At 37.9% G+C, this 16490-nt stretch overlaps 2 protein-coding genes across 6 annotated transcripts in view; one reads left to right on the forward strand and one right to left on the reverse strand.

Moving 5' to 3' along the window:
- atp10d (ATPase phospholipid transporting 10D) overlaps positions 1-3697 on the reverse strand; it is a 29237-nt gene extending 25540 nt beyond the window's left edge. The window contains exons 1-2 of one of the 3 annotated variants that reach the window (XM_046868822.1): positions 3309-3697; positions 1889-2235 (exon numbers count right to left, since the gene is read on the reverse strand). In XM_046868822.1, the coding sequence (XP_046724778.1) occupies positions 1889-2178 (290 nt within the window). In that variant the 5' untranslated portion in view covers positions 2179-2235; positions 3309-3697. Of the gene's footprint in view, positions 1-1888; positions 2236-2509; positions 2530-3283 lie in introns of those variants that run through there. The other 2 variants (XM_046868830.1, XM_046868839.1) reach the window with 2 other exon arrangements.
- On the forward strand, positions 2749-10839 carry commd8 (COMM domain containing 8). 3 transcript variants are annotated; one of them, XM_046868868.1, is made up of 5 exons: positions 2749-2874; positions 7567-7722; positions 8311-8463; positions 9968-10123; positions 10238-10839. In XM_046868868.1, exons 1-5 carry the CDS (start codon positions 2806-2808, stop codon positions 10256-10258), a joined length of 555 nt encoding a protein of 184 aa, XP_046724824.1. In that variant the 5' UTR covers positions 2749-2805; the 3' UTR covers positions 10259-10839. The 3 variants fall into 3 exon arrangements, with proteins under 3 accessions (XP_046724824.1, XP_046724833.1, XP_046724814.1); XM_046868877.1 differs by lacking the exon at positions 2749-2874 and adding an exon at positions 7045-7172; XM_046868858.1 differs by lacking the exon at positions 2749-2874 and adding an exon at positions 7241-7442.
- The last annotated feature ends 5651 nt before the right edge of the window (positions 10840-16490 follow it).

Genomic DNA, 16490 nt, shown 5'->3' on the forward strand with positions numbered 1-16490 from the left:
TATTCCCAAAATGCCGCTCTGCTCTTAAAGGAGCCACAACATATTTCACCCGTTACACCGTGTAACAGACACTGTCTTTCTTTAAAGACTGTGTAAAGTTCATTAGTTTCAATGTAGTCATGGGCTTGCAGCTTATAGACAGGCTTATTAATGTTCAAAATAAAAATCTTTGTAAAATTCAGTGGGTGCTTATATTTGGGTGCACTTTATAGTCCGGAAATTACGGTATATCCAAACATTTTAGAAAAAATTTGAAATATGACCATGCACTCCATTTTACTCAATCCATTTTACTCACTCCATTTTACCTGCATGATGAAGTAACTGTTAAAATTAATATAAAGGCTAATCGTCTATTTCATTTTAAATACACCATCCAAATACTTTATAGCCACTGATCAGCCATAACATTATGACCACCTGCCTACTATTGTGTTGGTCACCCTTTTTCTTCCGAAACAGTCGTGACCCTTCAAGCATTCACAGCATTGACCTCTTCAGCAATTTCATCTACAGCAGCTCGTCTACGGACCAGCCTTCGCTCCCCACGTGCATCAATGAGCCTTGGCTGTCCATCACCCTGTCGCCAGTTCACCACTGTTCCTTCCTTGGAGCTCTTTTAAAAGATACTGACCACTGCAGACCAGAAAAACCCCACAAGAGCTGCAGTTTTGGAGAAGCTCTGACTGAAGTCATTTATCCCTCAGTTTTGCCCTCGTCAAAGTCGCTCAAATCCCTACGCTTACCCATTTTTCCTGCTTCTACCTCGTCAACTTTGAGGACAAATACTTTACTTGCTGCAAGATATATTCAACCCACTAACAGGTGGCATGATGAATATAGATAATCAGAGTTATTTACTTCACCTGTCATAATGTTGTAATGTGATAATGCCTGGTCAGTGTATAAGTTCTTTATGTTTAACTTAATTTATCTTGACAAAAAATCCTCTGTTATAAAAAAAAAGTTATTTTCAGAGAACTAATGGGGAGGTGGTAAAAGCACTGGCTTTCTGGTCAGAAGGTTGGGGTTCAAGCGCCAGTATCAACAAGCTGCCACCCCAAAATATTCTTTCACCATTGCAACTGTCAGGGTATTTAAAATAGGCCTGTGATGCAACCAGGGATTTCACAGTAGAGGTAAAAAAAAAAAAAGGAAAAATGTATACGTATTATGGCTGTCCCTGCACTCTGACCCCAGCTTCCTAACATCTCTGGAATATGCGAGGAAAGAATTTCACTGTGCGGTAAAGTACATGCGACAAATATAAAGCACCCCTTTCTTTAAACCACACAAAGGTATGGATTTGCAACGCTTTCAACTTCATTACTGGGCATGCATTATTCAAGCTTTTTCCATTCAGTCTGAATGGTCACACATTGAAAATAGATTTTACAGCTTATAATGTCCTGTTAAAATGTACTAAAATTCTAATAACAACACATGATTTCATCTAAAAAAATGTTAGCATATAACTTGTTATTACTTAATTGGAAACGAAAATCATTCTCCTACCCACTCAGTATTGTGTAGTGTAAAATGTAGTTGGTTGTTAATTCATGTTACAAAAATGGATAAACACAGACACAGAGTTAAGTCCATAATGTACATTTTCAATTAAATATATGGGTATTCACAGTATTCGTGGTCTGTAAAAATAACAGGATAAAACACAAAATGCTGTGGCTTGGTGCACTACACTATGTTTGTAACTTTCACGCAGCCACTGAGCCAGTGCTGTTAGTATGCATTCAAGCCGTTTCCAGACACGACTTACAGCAGGAGGTGGAAATACACCATTCTTTGTTATCTCTCACGTTACATGAAATGGATATCATTTACTCATATCCTGCTTAATGACACACAAACCATTCATGAACCCTTTTACCTGTGAAACTGCTGGAAAAGATTCATGGGTATGAAGCTGAGAATGGTGTACTTGGTGGTCCGAATGCTGTTGCTTTGATAGCCTTTAGAGATGCTCTGGTATTCTGCTCGGAGTGGACCATATCGTGCCACCACCGTTCTTCGTTTTCCGGGCAGTCTGCGTCCCGAGTGGTCCTTAGTATCAAAATCAGCTTTTGAGCTTGGTGCTTCATTGGCAGAGGACCAGCCTTGCGTTAAATCTGTGGAGGCCAACTGTTGCCATCTTTGCCGAAACCAATGCATGCCCTCCATTAGTGGATCAGGAGGTTCAAAAAGACTCCTGTTTTCTACTCAGCCTTTCCAACTTCCCTGCACACACAAATAAACAGGGAACTAAACCACAGGAATCGGCTTTATGTATTACAATAAGAGGTCTGCTAAACGATATCTTCACAGCAATCAGGCCAAAATATGTTATAGTTTTCAGCTCAAAATTAAACTCGTCTTCATCATGAAAATTCAAATGTTTAATAGGTGTTAAAGGTTTTCAATAAGTGCTCTGGTAGTAGATGGTTGACTATGTAGGAAAGAATTAATAAGATTCGCGGGGGTTGGGGGGGGAAGTGGGGAAAAAAGCACCTACTGAAACAAGTATGACCTTTTAAATTATGCAGTGGTTCTCTAAAATAAATAAATAAATAAATGACTGTGATACGTCCATGGAGGATTGCTATTGAGCTTTAAAAACCTACAGCTGCATTCTGGTCATGATCATCTCAAACACCCAGTACAATGCAATAAGCCTCACAAAAAAAAGTAGGATTTGTTATTTCATTTCCGGTTTCTCCGACGTTCTGACAGGCTGAACTGATTTTGCAATTAAAAAAAATTCATTTCAGGTTTGAGACATGAGTACTGGTTAAGTATCAGGACTGGTTTATGACTTTATATCTCTGTTTGGAAGTGATGCGCTTGGAGGAACATAATGACAAAGACTTTCCCACTCAGGTCTGTAAGTTCCCCGGCTAAGGGGGACAAAAGCTCATGTTAATCGGGTTCCATGAGTTGCTTCTCCTCATGGGTTTATAAAATAACACGCAGGAGAAATCACGAGATCTTTGTCCGACACGAAACACGCCTTTGATTGAAATCGCTCCGACTTCCTATTAGGTCTGGAGAAGGCCCGCTATATGAACTGATAGTAATGAAAAATACAGCAAAAAATCAATACGCCTATACCTATTTGTATGCAACATGGGCACACGTCTGTGTACTTAAATAACATCATCTGTATGATCGTTTATACCCAGAGTCTCTTCCAACTATTTTACTATTAAATACTTCTCCCCCTCCGGCTCCTCTGAAGCTCAGGGTTTGGTCAGACCTGGTTTGTTAGCTAGCCTGCTAACCAACTTACCGCATCCAGCTGTAATAAAACTTACCCGCTCAGCTCATCGGCTCTTCTGCACGACCCCACGGGCTTCATCAAGTCGGCGTGTTGAGGGGATGAAGTGAGGCGGGCTGAGCGGTTTCCTTTTCCCGGTTGTTATGTATTAGATTATCGGCGTTAGTTACATTTTCGACACCAAGCGGCTTTTACAGCAGGGACTTGCGCGGATCTCGTTGTGCCTTTTGCGCATCATTGGTAAACCTTCTGGTGCATTTGCATGTGTGGGAAGTTCCGATTTTCCACTAAAATCCTTTTAGACACGAGGAGCGCATTTCTAAATCAACAAAATACACTGCTGGTGTAGGTTCCCCTTTTTCTACTTCCATCATGCAAGGGGAGGTTGCATGAACACACTTTCTTTCTTTCTTTCTCTCTCTCTCTCTCTCTCTCTCTCTCAAGTTTCATATATTGTCTTTATCTCATCGGTAAACTTATACACACACAATTCAGAAGTGCTATAAAACTCGAATAAATGTTCCTCTCAAGGTTCTTCGTGCCTCTGCTTCTCTCATTGAGGATGAACCTGTAAATTTTAACTTTAGAACCTCTTTAACTGTGTTAAACTGCTTTAGGAGCATGTCCATTTTGAATAGTGTGATACAAACAAAACTGCATTTAGCTTTGAAATCTGAAATTAGTCTACACGTGGTCTTATTTAGTTCATAATCGCGATTAATCGCACGATTGCCATGAGTTATTCACCTTAATCGGACATATTGATCTGTTCTAGTACCTTAAATGAATACTTTTCAGGTTTTTAATACTCTAATTAACATAGCCATAGACAAATATGGAGGCTTTGTGCAAATGCATGTTTATTATTAGTGAAACTAAACTCAACATAGAGCATAAAGCCAAAATATTCTTGTAAATGTAAATGTAAATTAGTAAATCTTCAGGACACTAATTGGAAAACACTAACGGTTTTAATGACCGAATGTGTCCATCATGGGTAATTGTGGTGCTTTATTTGAGACTTGGCGCATCAAAGTGAATAAAATCCTTTAGTGATTAAAAAATATTTTTCAGTGGTGTTTTTAAAAATATAGAAAAGAGTAAAGTAAAAGTAAAGGACATTGTGAATAAATATGTGTTGCATTAAAGGTTGTAATTCAGCTTCTTTTTATATTTAGTTATTTATATTTTCAATAAAATGGTCAAACAGAAATGTGTCCTGCATTAATCATCTGTTAATAAAATTAGTACCATTAGGGAAATAGTTTCCTTCAAATATTGGGTCAGAAGTTGGGGTCAGACATATATATAAATAGAGGTTAAGAGCCTTGCTCAAGGGTCCCAAGAGTAACAGCTTGGCGATACTGGGGCTTGAATCCCAGACCCTCCGATTGGTAACCCAGAGCCTTAACCACTGACCTACTAACTTCCCACCTAATAATAAATGCTTGTCATACTAGAGTAGTACCTATCAGTGGGTGGAATATCTGAAACAGCAAATGGATGGCAGAGTTCTGGAAATTGATGTGTTGGAAACAGTAAATGACAATAGGGACTTTATTAGAAGTAAGATTATAAATGCTAGGTGACTAGGATCATAAATAACATCTCTGTAACTACAGAAGTGGGGTGTTAAAGCTGAAAAACTGCTAAAATAGTTCATGCTGGCTCTGATAGAGTGTAGCTGTTGAGTAGCTTTTGGCCGATCAGAGTGCCGATGCTGACTCATGTCCACAATTAAGAATGCTTACAATGGTCATGCAGGCATCAGAAATGGACCATAGAAAAGTTGAAGAAGGTGTCCTGAGCTGATAAATTACATTTTCTTTTACATTACAAGGATGGCTAAAAGTGTGTGTATTGCTTATGGACAACCTTGAGCCCTGGCACTCATGTGGATGTTACTTTGACAAAGTAGGAATGACCTACCTGAATAATGTTGCAGACCAAGTAACACCCATTTATGGCAATGGTATTCCCTGAACTAGAATCTTTGGGATGTGCTGGACAAACAGGTAGTATCTATTGAAGTCCCACTGTAGAACTTACCAGACTTAAAAAGGATTTGCAAATATCTTCTTCACAGGTTTTGTGGAGTTCAAGCCTTGACAGGTCAAAGCTGTTTTGGAGTCTCAAAGGGATCTACAAATGATTAGGCAGGTAGACTTTTTTTTATGGTTGAACAGTGTGTATTGTTATAACATGATATATGTCTGTACTTTCATGTTGATGTAGTACAAGTGCAACATAGCACTGGATATATTAGGTTACATCTACCACACTGATTAACACCTGTGTACTACAGCTACTTTATTACTGCTGCACATCAACATAAACTGTGGTTTCTCACATCTGTGTATGAATAATATGAATCTGATATTTTAATGAGAGAAAGTTAATGTGCAATACATTTTCTAAATGTTAAGTGCAACGAGGATGGAATAAGTTGCTGCTTGGAAAATACAGAAATAACTTATCATATCATTCCTGTACATTACACTTGCGTATGGCGAGCATAGCTGCAACTGTGAAAGCTGAAAATGCACAGTATTTTTCACAGAACTCTGTATATTTATTTAAGAAGAAACAAATGAAACATCTGGGATAAGTCTTGCACATTGTTATTTTGCTTTCTGCCATTCACAGATTACCATTAGTCACCAACATTCAGGGCTTATTGAGTACAAAGAAAAACAAGCAAGAGAAAAAGAACAGAAAACTGTTTGAAATCAGCTCAAGAAAGCTTCAAACCATATAAAATATAAAAAAAATATAAATGGTTTAAATAGAGCAATTGGTGCTATAAAGTGTTCACGCTGATCATTCAATAGCCAAAAGCAGTTATTTATTCATATTAGTGAATGGGGGGAACGTGGCAGCTCAATGGTTAAGTCGATAGGAAGGTCAGGGGTTCCAGGACCACCAAGCTGCCATTGTTGGGCCCATAATTGTTTCTGGTTGCTGTATAATCTCTGACCTCCAACTTCCTAACAAGCTGAGATGTGCAAAGAAAGAATTCCACTGTGCTATAATGTAAATGTATCAAATCTATCTATCTATCTATCTATCTATCTATCTATCTATCTATCTATCTATCTATCTATCTATCTATCTATCTGTATGTATGTCTGTATGTCTTTTCTGCTTAAAGACTTTTAGAAAGCATTTGAACGTGTGCTGTGATTAAGTTAAAAACAAACACATCCAGGTAGGAGGTTAAAACGACAGGGATGATGAATCAAATCCAATGCCAGTAACAATGTGTTCATTACACAAGGACAAGATCCCTGACAGTTTGATCTCAGAGATTTCCTGGAAGACTTTTAGCTTGAAAATTTCCTTCCGGGTTTAATTGGTTTTTTGTTTTTGTCTTGTAAAATATACCTTCAGTTCGCGCGAAATTACCCTTAATTGCAAAAAAAAAAAGAAAAAAAAAAGCAACACTAAACCTTGATCGCTGACTTTGGATGATGTTGGTTAAACAAAGCTACGTCTACACTATGGTTATCATTTGAGAACTAATGCATTAAATGGATCTAATCCACTAAACACGTCAAATGACTCCTAACTTATAGTCGCCAGGTCCGTTTAAAACACGCTCCCCCTTTATCGACCTTTTCTTAAAGCATCACTATTTGTCCCTGAGTTGTGTTTTTATTTTTAAATCATTGTGTTAATAATGTAAAAGTAAACAATCTTTATATGTGATTTTTATTTGACATCATGTACTCAAAACAGACAGATTATACACTAAAACTAAAGCGCAAAAATTATGGTTCTGGCAACACAGCTTTAGCTGCATCAGCCATGTGATATGCGTCTCAGCTGAGGCAGGAAAGCGGAAGTCGAAGCCGCCATGCTGAAACTGCTCGATAAAATATCGCCAACAGAGTGTCCTAAAGTAGGTAACAGGACATTGAGATGTGTATCGGTTTATAACAAAGTCAGCTTTGCATAATGGTGTGGAAATTAATTGCTGCATGCAGTGCGTTTAATGGGGAAAGGAAACGTTTTATATGGAGAACGAGTTCACACTAGTATACAGCATCAATCCAGATGTACAACAGGCGCAGAGACAAAATATTTCTTCAGCCGTGGGAATTATGAGTTGGAGGGATCTTTGATTTTTGCAACAGATATATGTTCCAAGATAAATTCGACTAAAAACAATGTATTGCAAATAATAATAATACATTTTTATTTTATTTTATTATTATTATTATTATTATTATTATTATTATTATTATTATTATTGCATATCATGATTTAACTTCTCATCATTGCTGCTTGTTCAGCTCCTGCACAGGGTGGTGGATGGGCTCTGTGGTCGAAATCAGCCCAAGCGCCTGGAGTATGGTGAAACATGGAGTCTTCTGGAGTGGGGTGAACTGATCAGCTCCCTAACCTACTTCTTTCGAGTCGCAGTTGGGAGGAAATGCTCAGACCAGGAGGTTAAGTATCTAAAATTTCAATTGTACTCGGACCCCTGTCTAATCATTCCTACATGTGCTTGGGCCTCTTTTTGCATCTGTAATTGCCTCCACTCTTGTGGCAAGACTTTCTATTAGACATTTTGCTTTTAAACCACAAGAGCATCCCATTTCAGTTGATCCCAAACCAGTTTATTGACCAGTTTATTGAGACTTGACTTTTTTTCGGGTTCTTGGGAAACCAAGCCGAGGTTTATGGACCACTTTATATTATAGTGCACAGGAAAATTGTTGTGCTGGAACAGATGGGCTTGATCCCTTGTTCCTCTGAACCAAAATGATAATGCTACAGCATACAAAGACATTCTATATAGTTGTGTGTCTTTAATTTCATGGCAACAGCTTGAAAGCCTCACATAAAAAAAAAAAATCTTTTGACATAGTGTGTCAATTCATATTTGATAGGTTTGTATTATTGAGAATATCTACAACTAATCTTCGTTTAATTAGGACGTAAACCATGTGATGTAAGAATCGCAAACAATTCATATAAACTGTTGCGCTCACGCAGTATCTCATGCATTTTTTCCCCATGTTGCATTTGTGTAGATAAAGGAATTGTTGGGTGATTTGGAATCTGCACATTCAGGGGCTGTTCTGCAGTGTGTGCATGCCAGGCAGGAGGAGATCAGGCAAGCTCTGGTGGACAGAACCTACAGAATCTGCAGTACGCAACTCGACGACTTCAACTGGCAGCTAAAAGTACGCAACAGTGTAAAGTTGTCCTGTCTAGGGATCACTAAGTTAATAATGACTATTGTATCAGGAATGATTTTTACCAGGAAGGCTGGATTAAGGTCAGATCAATCTGAATCCCTGATCCACTGACCTATTTTCTGACATGGAGCATGTAATGTTAAAAGACATGACACAGATGTTGTTCATGTACATAGGACACAAAAAGAACACTGTTCTTGTGCCTCTGATGTTTTGCATAAAATTGCATTCGACTCACAGTTGATGACCGAATTTAATAGTGATCGACTGATTCATTGGTTTTGCAGATTAATCGGCAACGATAGTCGATTGCTGAAACTATCGGCTATCTGCATAATCTATACTGATACTAGTTTTTCCGGGTGGTGTCTGGGCTTGAGCGGCTGAGAAGTTCCGCTGTCATTATACAGTACAAGAGCGGCCTCTAGAGGCGAATCACTGACACCACGTGCTGTTTGTTTTGACACGTGAGACTGAGTGTTGTACTTTATTCAAGTTAGTTCATAGTGCATTTACTGAAGTTGATCTATAAAATGAACTTTTTATTTGATAAAAAATACATATATATTAGTAACTGTTTAAATAAACAATACTTCAAAAACATTTATTAACTTCAGTTAATGTTACAAATGGAATCTTAATTTTAAAGCGTTACCATTTCAAATAATTCCAGTCATCCTTAAAAAGGATACTTTGAATGTATTCACAAAGTCCAGAGCATTGAAATTACATTCATTTTATTTAATTTATTTATTTATTTTGTATTATTGTTCAGTACTATTTTACATGGAGTTTTTAAACCCATTTTAATGGAGGTAGCAGAGCTGAAGATATTAAGGTTTTCGTTGGGAGTGATGAGGATGAACAGGAATTAGAAAAGAGTTTATTAGAGGGACAGCGCATGTAGGACATTTTGGAGACAAGATGAGGGAAGTGCGCTTGAGATGGTTTGGACATGTGCAGAGGAGGGACATGGGTTATATCGGTAGGAGAATGCTGAGGATGGAGCCACCAGAAGGAAAGAAAAGAGGAAGGACAAGGAGGAGGTTTATGGATGTGGTGAGGGAAGACATGCAGGTAGTCTGTATGAAAGAGGCAGATGTAGAGGACAGGGGGGTTTGGAGACGGATCCACTGAGGCGACCCCTAATGGGAGAAGCCGAAAGAAGCAGCATTTTCACTCTTATCGGTTGATTAATCAGTTGTCAGCAAGTACGATACAACATAGATCAGTATCGGTAAAACAGTTGACCTCTAGAATATAAGCATTGGAAATCTGTTCACTTTCATTTCAGAAGTATATCAAAAAGGAAACAAGATGATATCTCTGCAATTCAAGCCTTGCTTATACATTTTTCTTTTCTGTGACATAGAAATTTCCCCACTGTGGGACAAATAAAGGTATAATTTATCTTGTCTTAGTTAAGACAATGAGTTTGCTGACCAAATAGTTTTTTTAAAATCTCCTCTTTTCCTTTTTTTCTGTTTAGCTTGCATTATCCAGTGATAAGCTGTCATCATTAAACACTCCTCTACTAAACCTCAGTCTTGACCTGACAGAGGATGGAATCCAGAAAGCTGTAAACATAGAAATGAACAAAGAAGAGTTAAACACGCTCATCACTACATTAGAAGCTGCAAATAAGGTACATGCTTTCTCTCACTCAGGCATCATTTGTCATCATTTTATTGCCTACCATTTTGGATCTGAACATTGATGTTACCACATGTACTGATGTCTTCTTTAACACACTGTGTAGGTGGTCCTACAGATGAAATGAACGGAGCATATTAAAAACCTGTGGATCAAGAGCTGAGAACTGGCTCGGGAACGAGGATCTGCGACGCTTTTATAGGACGCTGTGCAACCAGGAAAATATAGTATAGCTGTGGCTCAGCGCCTCAGTCGGCTAAGGTTCAGATCGTGTTTAACAACATTGGAAATGGACTAACTGAATTTTTGCTTGTGTACACTTTTCTATTCTAATCCATGTGAAGAATTGAGCAGATTTCAAATGAGCACATGCTGAATATTTAAAATTGAAACTGATGCACATTAATGCAGTGAGCACAGCAGAACTCCTGATAGATATACCTATATATCACTGCTCGTTCGAGAGTAGCAGACAGTAATTAATGTGAGCAGAGCCTGTAACTGATGAAAATTAATGCGAGCAGAGTCTATCTGATTAGAATTTTCCACCTCAGCTTTCTGTCCCTGGTCTAGACAAGTCTTTCAGTTTCAATTGACTGTCTTAAATTTTCATTTGTCTTTTTTTCTACCCCTATGGAGAACCCTGGCTGTATAGATGTATGATAGGAGGGAAAGAGCTGGTTGTTTAATAAACTGCATTTAATGTTGTTCCACCTCTCAGCCGTTTGCTTCATTCTGCACACATCTGCTGCTCAGCTACAGCAACTTCTCTCACTCATACTTAAGATCTGCAGGTGAAAGTAAGATACACTTGTCAAAGTGGTTCCTGAGAGGTTCTGTAAAAGGTTAGTTTACACTCTGACATACACGAGAGAGGCAAATGGCATTCTGCAGCAGGTGTGGAGCATCTTCTGTTAAGTTTCCTCTGTAGCACTACAGCAAATTAATCGTTTATTTTTATAGCGCTTCTCACAACAGACATTGTCTCCAAGCAGCTTAAGATGAACGATGTGTATTTACCCCCTGATGAGCAGCCATGGCGACTGTGGCAAGGAAAAACTCCCTTAGATGAGAACAGCACAATGTGGTGAAATCTTTTATTTGAAGCCGTCACGGGTTCTCACGTCGAACTGTGTTTGTGTTTAGAACACGCACATGTACACTCGTTGTCTCACAAACATTCCACTAGCGCACGTCCCCCTCAGCAGTGGAGCACAAAGAGAAAAAGCATGAATTCGGTTCACAAATATGCCATATAAACAGCTTTAAATAGCAATAAACTTTCAGCATTATCACCTCTGCTGTTATTTCAGGTCATCTATTTTTTGCGCAGGTTTTGTGTATGCTTTGTAATGTTAAATCAGAAAGTGAACAGAAATGCTGTATTTGTGTGTCCTAATTATTTTTTTTTTAATTGACTAAGTCTTAGATTGTCATTGATATTTTGAAATGTTCTCTATTAGTTTCCACAATGCCTATGCAAAGTATATAATGTTAACATAGAACAGCTTAAAAAGCCCAAATCTCCTTGTCATTATGGAAACCTTAAGATTGTTTTCTAGAAAAGTGAATTCACTGCGTTTTTTCCATACTTGCTTTCTGCTTGACCCTGTACATCACAATTTTCAAAGGCACAATTTAAGCCTGAAGAAATAACAGCAGGTCGGCTGGATCCTGTCTGTGGTTTGGCATTTTCTCTTTTGTTTCTGAGGTTATCCTGGGTACCACACAAATCACAGTGAATATGTTTAAAGCTAAAAATAATAATAAAAAAAAAAAAAAAGGGTTTGATACTCGAACCACAAGGTTGTACAGAAACCAATATAAATCACTAACCTCTGCTACAAAACATATCTTTCAAGAAGAGGCATATTTTACATAGCTTTTGATGGTTAACTTGAGTAATGTGTACCGGTGTAAGGCAGGGGATTTAAGTCAAAATGTGCATTTCTGGACATTTAGATTTCTTTCAGTGCCTCTAATCCTTTTAATTTGATAAAAAGCAAGTATATTAACAGTATACAACACTTTGTAATGTCTGTTAGTACAAGAAATAATGGTGACATTTTACCTGACTTTTAAATGAAGAAATTCAACTTTCACACAGGTTCTGTGAATATGTAAATACATCGACCAGGCATACCATTATGACCGCCTGCCTGATATTGTGTCGTCCCCCTTCTGCTGCCAAAACAGTCCTGACCATTGAGCATTAACAGCATTAACTTCAGCAATTTGAACTACAGGAGCTCGTCTGTTTGATCGGACCACACGGTCCAGACCAGCCTTCGCACCCCACCTGCACCGATGAGTCTTTGCTGCCCATGAGCCTGTTGCCGGGTTGCCACTGTTCCTTCCTTGGACCACTTTTGATAACATTATCTCTTCATCATGGTACCATTTAGTGGGTGGGATACATTTGGCAGCAAGTATATATATTTTGCAAGTTCTCCCACTTAGAAATCATGGAGGGGTCTGAAATTGTCATCGAAGGTGCATGTCCACTGTGAGAGACAATCTAAAAAAAAAAATCCAGAAATCACAATGTATGATTTTTTAACTATTTATTTGTATGATACAGCTGCAAATAAGTATTTGAACACCTGAGAAAGTCAATGTTAATATTTGGTACAGTAGCCTTTGTTTGCAATTACAGAGGTCAAACGTTTCCTGTAGTTTTTCACCAGGTTTGCACACACTGCAGGAGGGATTTTGGCCCACCTCCACACAGATCTTCTAGATCAGTCAGGTTTCTGGCCTGTCGCTGAGAAACACGGAGTTTGAGCTCCTCCAAAGATTCTCTATTGGGTTTAGGTCTGAGACTGGCTAGGCCACGCCAGAACCTTGATATGCTTCTTACAGAGCCACTCCTTGGTTATCCTGGCTGTGTGCTTGGTCATTGTCATGTTGGAAGACCCAGCCTCGACCCATCTTCAATGCTCTAACTGAGGGAAGGAGGTTGTTCTCAAAATCTCGCAATACATGGCCCCGGTCATCCTCTCCTTAATACAGTGCAGTCGCCTGTCCCATGTGCAGAAAAACACCCCAAAGCATGATGCTACCACCCCATGCTTCACAGTAGGGATGGTGTTCTTGGATGGTACTCATCATTCTTCTTCCTCCAAACACGCTTAGTGGAATTATGACCCAAAAGTTCTATTTTGGTCTCATCTGACCACATGACTTTCTCCCATGACTCCTCTGGATCATCCAAATGGTCATTGGCAAACTTAAGACATGCCTGGACATGTGCTGGTTTAAGCAGGGGAACCTTCCGTGCCATGCATGATTTCAAACCATGACGCCTTAGTGTATTACCAACAGTAACCTTGGAAACGGTGGTCCCAGCTCTTTTCAGGTCATTGACCAGCTCCTCCTGTAGTTCTGGGCTGATTTCTCACCTTCCTTAGGATCATTGAGACCCTACGAGGTGAGATCTTGCATGGAGCCCCAGTCCGAGGGAGATTGACAGTCATGTTTAGCTTCTTCCATTTTCTAATGATTGCTCCAACAGTGGACCTTTTTTCACCAAGCTGCTTGGCAATTTCCCCGTAGCCCTTTCCAGCCTTGTGGAGGTGTACAATTTTGTCTCTAGTGTCTTTGGACAGCTCTTTGGTCTTGGCCATGTTAGTAGTTGGATTCTTACTGATTGTATGGGGTAGACAGGTGTCTTTATGCAGCTAATGACCTCAAACAGCTGCATCTAATTTAGGATAATAAATGTAGTGGAGGTGGACATTTTAAAGGCAGGCTAACAGGTCTTTGAGGGTCAGAATTCTAGCTGATAGACAGGTGTTCAAATACTTATTTGCAGCTGTATCATACAAATAAATAATTTAAAAATCATATATTGTGATTTCTGGATTTTTTTGTTTAGATTATGTCTCTCACAGTGGACATGCACCTACGATGACAATTTCAGACCCCTCCATGATTTCTAAGTGGGAGAACTTGCAAAATAGCAGGGTGTTCAAATACTTATTTTCCTCACTGTATGTGTATATATATATATATATATATATATATATATATATATATATATATATATATATATATATATATATATATATATATATATATATATATATATATATATATATATATATATATATATATATATATATATATATATATATATTAGTGTAATGTTACACATATTCGTACAGAATCTTTTCAGTACAGGACTTTTGGTTCGGTATTCGTGTCATCCTTGCGCAGGGGCCATGCTAATCTATTCAAAAATATGGTAACGCTTCACGATTTTGTTTAGTCTCTGCCTAGCACTTTGAGTGCATTTATTACACTATAAAACATACACAATACCCGGGGTAAAAAAAGAAAAAAAAAAGAAACAAGAGTTAGCACAGTGTCACTGTGGCTACTCAGCCCTTACCAGAAATACGATTTGTTTTGCACATGCATTAAAACAAAAGATATACTTTTGCGGGGGGTTTTTGTCCAGCTTCAAGAGTTTCTCTGAACATTTCTCTTTACCATTTGTTAAAGTATGCAGAAATAAGTAGAACAGTTAAGTAGATCATATCTTTGGAAAAGTAAATATTAAATGTAACACACTTATATACACATCTGTATTATCCAAATGGGGTCTAACAAATATAAACTATTTAAATTAAAAATGTCCACTTATTTAATTTTATTTAAGCAATTTGTGTGTGAATTTAATTACTAAATTGAATCAATATAATAAAAAGTGTATTGCATTCAATTGATTTATTCTATTTTATTTCAAAAAATATAGGTACCTGCCGAACCACAAATTTTGGGTACCATTACACCCTTAATATATACAGTATTTCATGAAAGTCAGTACACCCCTCACATTTTAGAAACCATTTTAGTATCTTCTCAAGGTACAATACTATAGAAATAAAACTTGGATCTATATTAGAAAAGTCAATGTGCAGCTTGTATAGCAGTACTTATACTGTCCTCTAAAAATAACTCATCATACAGCCATTATTGTCAAAATAACTGGCAACAAAAGTTAGTACACCCTAAGTAAACATGTCAAAAGTGTCAATATTTTGTGTAAGCACCATTGTTATCCAGCACCTCCTTATTCCTCCTGGGCATAGAATTCACCAGAGCTGCTGGGATCCTCTTCGTAACATCACAGAGCTGCTGGATGGCAGACACATGTCACATTTCCACCTTCTGCTTAAGAATGCCCCACGAGTGATCAATAGATTCAGGTCTGGAGACATACTTGGCCACCCTATCTCCCCATCAGACCTTCTGCTTCTGCAACCTCTAAGTGGCTTCTGCACCTGACGCACACAAGCACGAGGACTCAGCTTCTTTGATCGACCCTTGTGAGGTCTGTTCCTAGTGAAACCCGTCTCTTTGCATGACACGGGCCAATGTACTGTTACTCAGTTTCAGGGTCTTACACATCTTCTTATAGTCTAGTCTTTGTGGAGAGCAACAATTCTAATGATCAAATCCTTAGAGATTTCATTCACATGTGCCATGTTAAACATCTACTGGACAGTGTGAGAGAATTGTACTCAAAGCACCAAATTTTAACTGCTGTTATAAAAGATACACAAATTTGTATGATCCTGTCAATGAGACAAAAACATAAATATGAATAGGACATGTTGCTTTGCATGGTTAACTGACATACAGCTGTTATCACTTAGGGTGTACTCACTTTTGTGTAGCCAGCTATTTTGACAATAATAACTGTGAGTTATTTTTAAAAGTCTGTAAATGTATACTGCTATACAATCAGCACATTGAATACTCTAAAATATTTGCAAGTTTAATTTCTATAGTATTGTCCCTTGAGAAGATCTACTAAAATAGTTGCTGAGGGGTGTACTCACTTTTGTGATACTGTGTGTGTGTATATATATATATATATATATATATATATATATATATATATATATATATATATATATAAAAATCAGTGGCAGGCCATTAGTGATTTTCTATCAGAATCGCTGACTTAAGTTTTAATGTAAGTCCCTATAGGTGTATTTTTTTATTTCCAAAAGTCTATTCACAGGCGCATAATAACAATTTTAGGTAATTTGATTGGATGGTCATCTGTAGCAAACTGTACAAGCAAACATATCCGTGTAGATTTTTTAATTTCACAATGAATAACAGAGGAAAAGAAATTGATTTGGTCACAGATTCACTTAGAAGGACATGTACAAGACGGACTTTTCAAGAAAAGCTGGACATCGTTAGGAAAATCGGCCAAACCAGTTCAAAACTGTTAAGCATTTTCATGAACTGTTTATACTTTTGCGTTTTCGTTCCTGTAGAATTTGTAAAAACACAATTTGGCTTCATTGTATATCCCCAGGAAAACTGTAATGCACAAA

This window comes from Silurus meridionalis, chromosome 2 (assembly GCF_014805685.1).
Source record: "Silurus meridionalis isolate SWU-2019-XX chromosome 2, ASM1480568v1, whole genome shotgun sequence".
NCBI classification, from domain to species: Eukaryota; Metazoa; Chordata; class Actinopteri; order Siluriformes; family Siluridae; genus Silurus; species Silurus meridionalis.